This window comes from Rhinatrema bivittatum, chromosome 4 (assembly GCF_901001135.1).
Source record: "Rhinatrema bivittatum chromosome 4, aRhiBiv1.1, whole genome shotgun sequence".
Lineage (NCBI taxonomy): Eukaryota > Metazoa > Chordata > Amphibia > Gymnophiona > Rhinatrematidae > Rhinatrema > Rhinatrema bivittatum.
This window is the reverse complement of record NC_042618.1, coordinates 225,262,663-225,274,676: the sequence shown is the minus strand read 5'-3', so window position 1 is coordinate 225,274,676 and position 12,014 is coordinate 225,262,663. Positions and strand designations below refer to the sequence as shown.

At 45.9% G+C, this 12,014-nt stretch overlaps 1 protein-coding gene across 2 annotated transcripts in view; it reads left to right on the top strand.

Moving 5' to 3' along the window:
- Nucleotides 1-12,014, top strand: part of HIPK2 (homeodomain interacting protein kinase 2) — a 266,524-nt gene that overhangs the window by 210,867 nt on the left and 43,643 nt on the right. Inside the window, exons 10-11 of one of the 2 annotated variants that reach the window (XM_029599773.1) lie at nt 2,451-2,590; nt 3,780-3,959. In XM_029599773.1, coding sequence (XP_029455633.1) covers nt 2,451-2,590; nt 3,780-3,959 — 320 coding nt within the window. Of the gene's footprint in view, nt 1-2,447; nt 2,591-3,779; nt 3,960-12,014 lie in introns of both variants that reach the window. The other variant, XM_029599772.1, reaches the window with a different exon arrangement.

The window sequence follows — 12,014 nt, the reverse complement described above, 5'->3', positions numbered from 1 at the left end:
CTGTGTAAGGTCTTCTTCTCTTCGCCTGAGGTCCTCGTCCAGGTGTCTTCATTTCCTTCGTCCTGGTGTTCCTGCCTTCCGTGATGTTCCTTCCTACTCCATGCCTCGTCTTCGCTCTCAAGCCTTCTGGTACCGGTAGGCCGGGGGTCCCTCAGATGCAGTACTCCTGGGTGGACTGCCTGCCGGTGGACGGTTGTCCTGTGCTCCTGAGCCGTCATGTCCCGGATGTGTGTTCCTGTGCTGTCCCGCTCCTGCCGTGGTCCGTGACCAGTCTGCAAGGGCTGTGTAGGGCACGTAACGGACAGGGTGGTCCGCAACTCAGTCCCGCGGGTGGCCTGAGTAGGGCGCCCTGAGAGACAGTGCCAATGTCCATGCCTCGTGTTACCTTTGTGTCTTCGTCCTTGGATGCCGTTGCATCAGCCATGTGTCTTCGTCTGGATGCCGTCGCATCACTCCATAGTCATGTCTTCATGTCAAGGCCCGTCTGCCCTCAACCTCAGGCCAGGCCTGCTGCTCCATGCTGCTCGCAGCAGGTCTGAAAGGGCCCGGAATGGCCGGAGGACCATTCAACTTCCAACATCCTCAGATGTTTGGCCATGGGAGCTTGCCGGTCTAGCCGAGGGCACGACTGTTCAGCCATGTGGAGCCACCGTCAACCCTTGGCTCGGCTCAGAAGGTCTGGGTCGGGCTGAGGCCCATGGGCACACTAAACCACCAGAACAGTGAAATGGTTATTTACTGTTTCGGATAATACAAGGACTAGGGTGCACTCCATAAAGTTAGCAAGTAGCACATTTAAAACAAATCAGAGAAAATTCTTTTTCACTCAATGCACAATTAAGCTCTGGAATTCGTTGTGAGAGGATGTGGTTAAGGCAGTTAATGTAGCTGAGTTTAAAAAAGGTTTGAATAAGTTCCTGGAGGAGAAGTCCATAAACTGCTATTAATCAATAGAGAATAGCCACTGCTTGTTGCTGGCATTAGTTGCATGTGATCTGTTTAATGTTTGGGTACTTGTCAGGTACTTGTGACTTGGATTGGCCCCTGTTGGAGACAGGATACTGGGCTTGATGGACCCTTGATCTCTCCCAGTATGGCATATCTTATGTTATGTCCTTGTTGATCCCTCTCGCCCCTCTCTGCCCCCACCCCATTGGTGGCAACAACTTCTTTCAGTGCAAATTACAGGGTTGTATTATTTGTCCGACGATGAGAAGAGCCCACTAAGAGCCAAGTGCCCTTAGCCATTAAGGAGATGTGGCCTCTGACCCTGACTTCATCTTTCTCCCTTCCGTGTAACTTTACTGGATTTGCCTATGCTGCAGTTGAAGGCCAGGGTTAGTTTTCACCTCCTGTTGAAAGCATCGCAGAGGGACAGCTTGCTCTCTCTCCCTCTCACCTTTCAGATCGCATTTCAGTCATAAACAGTTTCTACAGATGCCTTGTGCATTGAAATGGTCTTCCAGCTAAGAGTTGCATTGAGATAGGGCAGCCCAGGGGTTAGAGTGATTACATTTTGAGTTGTATATTGGAGCCTGTATGTGGATTTATGTAATGGTAGCATTGTCACTAGCCACTTTATTGGATGAAACTGTTTTATGTGGCCTTCTTATGAAGGGCCAGTTGGCTACTAGTCAGCCTGTGACTGTTAATGGAGGCAGTTTCTCCTACTTGCCGTTAACAGTTTCCATATACCGGACTGCAGGCTGCTCTGAGTTGCATCTGCCAACCCAACCTTGAGCTCATTGTCTCTCAAGCAAACGTCAAAGGAATGTTTAGTAAAATAAACAATATTTGCTGCAGGATTTTGGAAGCAGAGTGCAGTGCACCTTGCAAAATGTGATTATTTGTCAATAAATATCTGTTGAAAAATAGTACATATGTTAGTAAATCTACACTGGTTTGAACAGAAAAAAAAAAAGCCCTTTTGGGATAGTATGCTCTGAATTTGTAAATACCATGTCATGAAGCAAATGTTATTTGGGATCTTCTATAGAGTAGGAAAAAATGACTGCCCCTCTTGGGGGAGGGGCATAATTACTTTCTGGGAACCTATCTACCCTAATTTAAGAATTCAGACATTATGAACCCCTGTCTGTCTGAAAGTTGTCTGATGAAAGCAGGACTGATATCTCAGAATGCTTTGGGAGAGGAGGTAAATAATCAGGAAATTGACCCAGGGAGCTTCAGTTATGTAAGTATAGAATTCAAACATGTTTGGATATCCACAAAGGGACCTTAATGGCAGGTCAAAGAAGGGAGCAGAGCACAGCTTGAGCAGGATCTAGCCTGGAAGGCAGGTACAGATGGGGCAGGCTGGATGGATCAAGAAGTTCTTATCTGCCGACAGCATTTGTGTTTTTTTAGGGTGTGCTTTGCACTGGGGCAGGACATTCTTGCATCTGTGTTTATCTCAAAAACTCAGTTTGTCATTTCTTATTTCATAGCAGGCCTGGCCCAGCGGCACCCAGCAAATCTTACTGCCCCCAGCCTGGCAGCAGTTGACTGGCGTTGCAGCCCACACCTCTGTTCAGCACACCACTGTGATTCCAGAGACCATGGCGAGTACTCAGCAGCTGGCAGACTGGAGGTGGGACATGCTTCTTTGTAGAATGTGCACAGGGCGGCATGAGAGGACTGTGAGCATCCACAGCCGAGTCAGGCACCTCTAAGCATTAACCTTTAGAAGCTTGAGGATAACTGTTTTGATTTCTGGTGTGAGTGTGTGAGCTCTCTCAAGAACCCAGGCTGTCATTACACTTTCACTTCATCCTACACAGCACATCTTTCGGCCATGGGGAAGACATGCTAGACACGACGAGGGGCAATGGTCAATAGCCTGCAGCGTTGCAGGACGTACACACTTTTGAACCTGCATACTCTGTAGTTAATTATCAAAGGGAAACACCTAGGTAATTTTCCCTTTGAAAATTAGTACATATAAGGTATGTGTGTGCAAAAGGTTTATGCGCACTGCACTCGCTTTTCGTGCAGCTGACCGATTGGGGCAAAACGGCACACATGAGTTGGAAAATGCAATTGTTCATGTGCTATTTGCCTCCCTTCCGCCCTGTCCCCTACCCCAACCTAACCATACCCACGAGAACACACATTTTCAGACAGGCTAATATACCTGGGTAAATGGTCTGGTCTGAGCCAATGGGAACACAAAGGAGAAACTTTCAAGTTTCCAACAGGGGCATGGTGCTGCCTTCCCCTTCCTGTAACATCCTCCTGGTGGTCAGTGTATGGCGGCATTGTATTGATGTAAATGGTTATTGGGGGATCTCATGGCAGCTGTCTTTCTGAGGTCACTGCTACAGGTTTCTCTGTGCCATAATCTCTCCCTCCTTACTCAGAGGTAGCCAGATTTTTAGGTGTGAAATTCAGGGTTAGCCTGCTTCCTGAGCTGTCATTCTCCTTTCCTTCCCTTTTGGTTTTTTTCATGTAAAAGTAAGCCGAGTGTCAGGTTCCAAAGTGTGTTTCACGCATAAGGCATCCTTTCTGATGACTCTGTGTGAAACTTCATCATATAACTATAATATAGGAATATTCAAAACTCTCATCCTAGCAGACGCTTTCTGGACCATCTTGATTGTTGCAAAATGTGCATATTTTTTTCTCCCCAAACATATATCGCTCAAATGCAGTCAATTGAACTTGCAATCACTCTGCAGAAAAGCAAAAAAAGAGAATGTATTTTGTGACATTTTGGAGAGGATCTGAAGTCTCTGGAAGATGGTCAAATAACGACTTTGTCTTTTTTTTTTCTTCTTCAGGAGCACTCATGCTCATGGCAGTCATTATAATCCAATCATGCAGCAGCCTGCCCTCTTAGCAGGTCATGTGACTCTTCCTTCTGCCCAGCCTTTGAATGTGGGTGTCGCACATGTCATGAGACAACAGCCAACCAGCACCTCCTCTTCCCGGAAAAATAAACAGCACCAGTCATCAATGAGGTAAAGCATGACATTGACATTGAGTGTGAATGCTGTAGTGTTGGAAAAATTTCAGAACTTGCAATTGGGATTTCAATTTAGGAGACCAACTCTGGTTTTAATGAAGGTATTGCTCTTAAAATCAGTGAGGGCAAATACATTCTGGAAGAGAGTAATTAACCTTATAATGAAGTTTGTTATGATGAGAGTAAGTTGGAAGATCTCTAATTTTGTACCGTGTTGTTCATGTAAATATTGTAAAGATGGCCTACATCTGTCCATGGCAGGAAAAAGGAGCCTAAGTGAGAAATTCAGGTCATATGTCATCAGGCATTTAAACGAGAGGATAGGGGTGACAGAAGGAAAAAGATGGACTTGGAATGTCAGCCCCCAATAAAATATAAATACAGGAAGTGGGTGTAGAAATGAAGATGAATCAGCTCAATAGTCCACTCCTAAGCAAAAGGGCCAAAAAGGAAGCCAAGAAAACGCAGCAAGTCAAGAAAGAATAGCTGGAAAGCTCTGAGCACAAATACTCGTGGCCTGGGTAATAAAATTCCAGATCTGCCGGCCCTAGTGGTGGAGGCAGACTTGGATATTGTTGCTATTACAGAGACATGGTTCAGGTTATCTCCTGATTGCGATACAGCCATTTGGGGGCTAAACTGAGGAAGGATAGAGATGACAGAAATAGGGGAGGCGTAACCATGGCAAGAACAATATCTAAGCATTGGAAATACAGCATGTTGAGAGAAAAGAGGAAGCTCTGTAGGCTGTATAAAAGAGATGATGGCACATCTGTCTACACTGGTGTAGTCTACAGGCATCCGACTCAAACAGAGGGAACTGGTCAGTTTTGGCCGAAGGCTTCCAGAAGGTAGGAAGAGATGTTGCTCGTCGGTGATTTTAATCTGCCAGATGTGGATTGAAGTATCTCTTCCTTAGAACCTGCAGAAACTGTGAATGCCTTTCAAGGGGCACTGCCTAGGTAAATGGTGATGGAACCCACAAAGGGAAAGCAATACTGGAACTGGTACTCACAAATGGGAGTCGGTATCTCTAATGTCCGGGTAAGTGCCCCCCTGAGCACCAGTGATCATCAGACAATATGGTTTGATATAACTACCGAGCCGGAGAGAAGTCATGCAAAGATCAAGGTCTTGGATTCAAAAAATACGGACCTTGATAAAATGGGAATGTTCCTTGAAAAGGGAGAAAATGGGTAAATTGGAACAACAGTAGACCAAATTGAAAGGAGCTATAATAACAGCAACAAATCTTTATGCAAGAAAAGTAAATAAAAGTAAAAGGAACAGGAACAGGAAACCAATGCAGTTCTCTAAGGACGTGGCTGAAAAAAATAAAGGCTAAAAGATCAGGATTCACAAAGTACAAAGAAACTCAAAAAGAGGAACACAGGGAACAATATCTAGAGAAGCTGAAAGAGATAAAAGAAATCAGGATAGAGAAATCTCAACTGCCAATGAGGTAAAACAAGTTGAAAGAACATTTTTCAGACATATTAGAGAAAGGACAGAAGTGGTATTATAAGATTGAAAAGAGATGTAAAACAATAGGTGGAAAAATAGCAAAAATATTAAACAAACTTCAGCTCAGTGTTCACTAAAGAAGACCTTGGAGAAGGTAGACAAGCGTAACAATGGCACTGGGGTAGATATCATCCCATTTACAGAGGAGAGGTTTTGGATGGAAGTAGTAAAACTGAAAGTGGTCATGGGGCCAAATGAGCTACATCCCAGAATACTATGGGAACACAGGGATGTCCTGGCGAATTCGCTGAAGGACTTATTCATTAGATACTTGGAGGCGAGAGTGGTGTCGCAAGATTGGAGAAGGGCAGTTGTGGTCCCGCTTCACAAAAGTGATAGCAGGGATGAGGCTGGAAACTACAGGCTGGTTAGCCTTTCTTTGGTAATGGGAACATTAATGGAGACTCTGCTGAAGAAAAGGATAGTCAACTGTCTACAGTCCTGTAGGTTGTTGAATCCAAGCCACAGATTAAGCTGATTGAATTTTTTGATTGATGATTACAGAATTAGATCATGGACGAGCACTTGACTTGATTTACCTGGATTTAGGCAAGACTTTTGATACGGTCCTGATTAGGGGGGGTTAATGAACAAAATAAAAAGTCTGGGAGTGGCCCCAAAGTGGTGAAATGGATTACAAATTGGTTGACAGGTGACAGCAAGTCGTGGTAAATGGAACCTACTCTGAAGAGAGTAGTGGAGAACATCAAGCATTGGTTCTGGGACCGGTTCTGTTCAATATCTTTGAGAGCGATACTCCAGAAGGGTTAGAAGGAAAGGTTTGCCTTTTTGTGGATAAAACTAAGATCTGCAACAGAGTAGAAACACCTGAAGTTGAGAAGTAATACAAGAAAATTCAAGGAGGGATTCAGTGCCAAGAAGTGCAGAGTCATACATTTGGGGTGCAGAAATCCAATTGAGCTGTATGTGATGGGGGGATGAAAGACTGATGTGCACTAACAGAGAAAGAGACCTCTGGGTAATAGTGCCTGATGATCTGGCGACAGCGAAGCAGTGTGACAAGGCGCTGGCTAAGGCCAGAGGGATGCTGAAGTGCATAGCGAGAAGCAGAACCAGCAGGAAAAAGAAAGTGATAATGTCCCTGTACAGGACACTGGCGAGGCCTCACCTGGAGCACTGTGTTCAGGTCTGCAGACTGTATCTAAAAAGGATAGAGACAGGATAGAAGCGATCCAGAGAAAGGCAACCAAAATGGTGTGGGGTCTGCATTGAAAGCCATATGAGATAAGACTGAAGGTCCTGAATATGCATACAGACTTTTAAATACCTGAAATTAATTAGTGATGCATAGGAATAAAATATTGTCCACATCAGAAAGCTGTAGAACTGGGGGACATAATGAGCTGTATTTTAAGAATTACGCCCGATTTTATAACATGCGCGCGCATGGCTTTCCCCGTTCCCTCCGAGGCCGCTCCGAAATCAGAGCGGTCTCGGAGGGAACTTTCCTTCCGCTCCCGCCCCCCAGCCCTACCTAAATCGCCCCCCTACCTTTATTTTCTTATTTACGCCTACCTTTGGGTAGGTGCTAATTTCTGAAAGCAAAATGTGCGGCTTGGCTGCACATTTTGTTTTCTGAATCGCGTTGGAATACCTAATAGGGCCATCAACATGAATTTGCATGTTGAGGGCACTATTAGGTTTGGCGGGTTGGACGCGCGTTTTCGGCCCCTTACTGAATAAGGGGAAAGGGAAAACGCGCGTCCAATGGCGGGTTAACAGTGCGCTCCGTCAGAGCGCACTGTACTGTATCGACCTGTTAGATTGTAAGCCCCTGGGGATAGGGAAATACCTACAGTACCTGAATGTAATCTGCTTTGAAGTGCTGAAAAAAGTGGAATATAAAAATGAAATTTGACAGATAACAAAACAACATGAAAAAAAAAATATGTGCACATCCCTATGTGACAAGGTGAATCTTTTTCTGCTGATGTTTAATTTGAAATGATTAGAATGCAACAGTGCTTTTATTACTATTACCCCAACTCCAGAATAGGGTGCCTACGATCACCCAGAAAGTCAAAAGGGTGACCCAGGACTAGAACCTGCAGTTTCTGGTGTTCCCTGCCTGCTGTGCCTATAGGTCATACCTCTTTCTTATAATAGAGAGGTTCCCAAACCTGTCCTGGACCCCCCCCCCAGCCATTTAGGTTTTCAGGATATCCATAATGAATATGCATGAGATAAATTTGCAGGATATCCATAATGAATATGCATGAGATAAATTTGCAACTGGCTGTGGGTCCCCCAGGACAGGTTTGGGAACCTCTTTTGTAATTAGTACCATAAGAAGAAACTCTGTCCTCGGAGAGCAAACTATGCGTGAGCTCTTTCCTGAGCCCGTATTTTAACAAAGATCATGACAGATGTGACCCAGATCGATGAGCATGCTGAAAGGGCACATTTCAGTGTGTTTCTCCTCTTCCCAGCCTAATGTAATTCCAAAATATAAGACCTTTTTCTGGTTCAACTTCGTTCTGTCTTTATGTGGCCGGTTTTTTTTTCTTTTGGGGGAGAAATTTGGGGTTGGCTCCTCCCGCCTTTACAGCAAAACCCAGACTTTTATCCCCTGCCAGAGAGCTCATTTATAAAAAGGCAGCCATGCATGAGGGCAGCATAGCATTCATGGGAGCTCTGAAAAAGCCCGAGTTGGCCAGCGCTTAAGGAATGCAGAAATCAGAAGCGGGGGATGGGGGAAGGCAAGCAAACTAAAAAGAGGAGACAGGAGGGACTTCGGTTTGCAGTAACCTAAATCGGGCCAGAGAGAGCTGCCGTGGAGTTTGCAAAGCAACTTTCTGTGGAATGGAGGCTTGGCATGTTCTTAACTCTTCTCCTGATCCTCTATCCCGTTTTTTTTGAAAAGCACTTTCCTTTTAGCTTGGAGACAGGTCCAACTCTTCTTTACTGGCTGGTTCATCTGTATTGGTGGAAGTGTTCATACCAGTCCCGATTTTTTGGAACGGCTTTTGCCAGGCACAAAAATGGGGTAAACTGGTGTGAAACCCTGCACCCTCCACTCCCTTGTATAAAAGCAGGTTTTCGTTGTTTGTGAATAGTTTAGGAACAGAAGAATTTATAAAGAGGCTTTGAAAACAGGGATTTTGCTCTAGGGACGCAGTCTGCCGCAGAGTGTTTCTGGAGGAGTTGGATAGCTGGGCAGGCATAAGATGAGGGTTATGTAAAGGGGGGGGAAAACAGCCAAAGATGAATTTAAAATGTCCCTTACAAAATTGCACTCATGCATATGCTTGTAATGTGTATAGAGCATGGATTTTTGCAGGCGCTAGCTCTACACTGTGACAGATATAGTCTCTATTCTTATTGTGTGCAGTGGATGCTTTCTACCCACAAAAGGGACGCACTGCTTTCCTTTCTCTGGAATTATAAATTTTTGAGGATCCTGTGGTTGCAAGGAATAATTATTGCCGGCACCTTTGAATAATTCATTGCGAAAAGCAGGTGTAGGACCGTTTCAGCTGTCTGTGTGCTGATGGTGTCCAAGCAGCCTTCTCTGCACAGCGCGCAGTCTCGCTTCCCTCCGTCCTTCAGGGAACGATAGGTGGTGGAGGCGTGCAGAGCCAGTAAAAGCAAGAAGGGTGGCCCCCCCCCCCCCCGGGGTCGTGCTGGGACACATGAAGCGGGTGGAGTTGTGGGGGGTAGGAGGGGGGGGAAAATGCAGCTCTCTCACTTTCCCCGGCTCCCAGCTGATCCTGCAGCTTCCTGCTTGGTAGTATTGGTTACTTCTGGGTCCTAACCAGTACAAAACTCTTGTTTAGAAAATAAGTGTCCTCCATGCTGTTCATTGATATTCAAAGACAGGGGGAGTGGACCCATGCAATGTGATCTGGTCAGATCGCCTTTGACCTGCCTGATTCCTTGGTAACTTCATTGCAAGGGTCAGCAGACAAGTTGTACCTTTTTTATTGGATTAACTCACTACATCTGTGTCTAGCTTTTGGGAGCTACTCTCACTTCCTTGACAAAGGTAAAAAACAAACAGTCGTTTGCTGCAATATGCTAGCGTGGAATCCAGTGGCCCTAATAGTGTTCTGTATGGAAAACCTTCTGCAGAATTACTGAAATACATTCTCTATAAACAAGAATTATGAGTTTACATCCCGGGGAATATAGGGCTTCTGTTTTTAGGCTTTAACCAGTAAAGACAAAAAAAAAAGGGGGGGGGGGGGGAAAATAGGTGTTTATTGGATAAAGACTGGAAAATCTCCACCACCCCAGTACTTTCTAGCACTTTCATCCCCCATCTTGGACTCTCCATTTTTCCACTCCACAGTTGTGGAAGTTCTTATCAGCTGATGGGTTTCTGTTCCCTTTGTCTGCCCACCGGCTTCACTGCCGGTGAATGTTGGAGCTGGCTGTAATAGGACAGAATGAGCAAGGTGGGGAAGAGAGAGTGGTAGGGAACTGCTTGTTCGGGAGGGAGAGAGAGTGGGGATTATGTGCTGCTGGTGGGGTGGGGGGGGGGGGGGAGAGAGGGAGAAGCTGGCAATTTTAATTTTGTATCCACATAAAGTAGTGTGGTTGCCATGTCAAGCCACTTGAATGCTTCGAAATATAGGTCAATAAACAGAAAGGGCACCGTTTTATTGGGCTAAGGTAACACATATCTTGACCTTCTAGAATGGAAAATATCACATGCAACTTCTGAAAACTAGTTAAAAAATCTAGTTAAATTACTTCAATAAAAGGATATTGCCTTATATTTTTTTGTTTATGGATCTTCGTATCCAATATAAAAACTCTACTAGGAAACTTTTCAAACTGTTGTGACTGTCGGTCGCAGATGGCTGCGACCTCTGTTGCTCACCTCCTCTTTTCCTGCACCAGTAATTCTCGGACAGTTGGCGACCTCTGCATGCCGCTCTCCTCAGCGTTCCTGGGATGGCGTGGGCAATTCCGTCCGCCATCTTGAATCGGGGATTACCTAAGGCACGCGCGCGCACCAGGCCCCATTTTATACACGTCATGGCGGGAACCTCGGGGCATCCCCTCCGCATGACGTCATCCTCCTGCGTGTATTTGAGCCAGCCGGTCTGAGCTACCTACGAGTTAGCAAGGATTTCCTTCCTGCTGAATTCCACTCCTTCGGAGACGCTTTGCTTCGCTACGCTGAACTCGTTCCTGACCCAGAGACTTGAACGCTTTAGGTACCCGCTCCTCGGGGGCCTTGTCACATTCTGGCTATCTGCTCCTCGGTGGGCCTTCCTGCCTGGAGTCTCTCTTCATCCACTCTGGGTTTTGTCTGGTTCAGCCTTGTGGCTTCGCTACCTTCAGCTGACAGAACCTCCGGTGTACCCCGTGCCTTGGGCCACTACCGTGTTCACCTCAGCAACCTTCCTTGCACACCTCAGAGTGCGTACCATCTGTTATTCAAGCTCTGCTGATCCCCCTGCTCTACTCTCAACATTCTCCTGTGATTCTCGGCATATCCTGCACTGCGGGCCACTACCGGATCAATGCAGAGAAGTTCCATCGAAGGAGGGATTCCCCGGTGTACCCCGCCTCGTGGACCACTACCGAGGATATCATCATTGAGCTACCCATTCCTCTGGGCTGTGCCTCTCTCTTCCCACTTGGTGGGTTTTTCTACATTCTAGTACAATAAAGTCTCTTTGCTGTTGTGTCCGTCTCAGCTGAGGCCACTCCTATCGTGGTGAGTCCCCACAGGGCTCCTCCCTGTGGGGGGAGTCAGCTCTCACCCCGATCCAGGGTCTACAAACATAAGTTTATAACACAAACTTACCCACGTTGGGGCAACGCACCCCATGGGCATTGTGCCAATTCCCAAAGGGAACATACACGCACACTGTCCCTTTGAAAAATGGCTGCAGGGAATGATACCTGCAGAAAGGTGCTCCTGCTTTTCCAGTGGGCAGTTTTCCCTGTGCAAAAAAGACGTGTATCGTTTGGAAAGCTTATCAGCACAAGCCCTCATTAGGATCAAATGACTCAAGAGTGTGCTGCTGCATTAAACTGACAGATGTTTCATCAGAAAACACGCGAAGGACGAGTCCGTGCGGGATGTCCCGGACTGTTTCAGCTTCCTGGCTGCCCTCGATTGGTGCATTTGCCATCCCCACACTACAAAACTTCAAAAAGTGCCCCACATTCTAGCAAAGTCCTGGTTAAGTCGCCAAAATCAAATTCAGTTTTCAGCACAAGCAAACTATGAAAAGAGCTCATTTTGTGTTTTCTTTTGTTTTTTAATCATGTTGATACACATGTACCTTATTGTGGTTCTGCCGAAAATCAGGCCTATTTGCAACCCTTGGGGGGGAGCCAGAGTTGTGCTTTCCCGTGCTAATGTGTATCAGAGTATTTTAGGGTACAAACTGAGGTTTGCCTGAGCTAAGATTGATTGAATGTGGAAAGGAGCCAAAAACTTTCATTCTGCTCGAAATGACACAATTTTAGCTGAGTTTGCTGCTATTCAAGTCCTCCCTCTTCCCCCACTAGGCAGACTGACTTAAATAAACATTTAATTTTG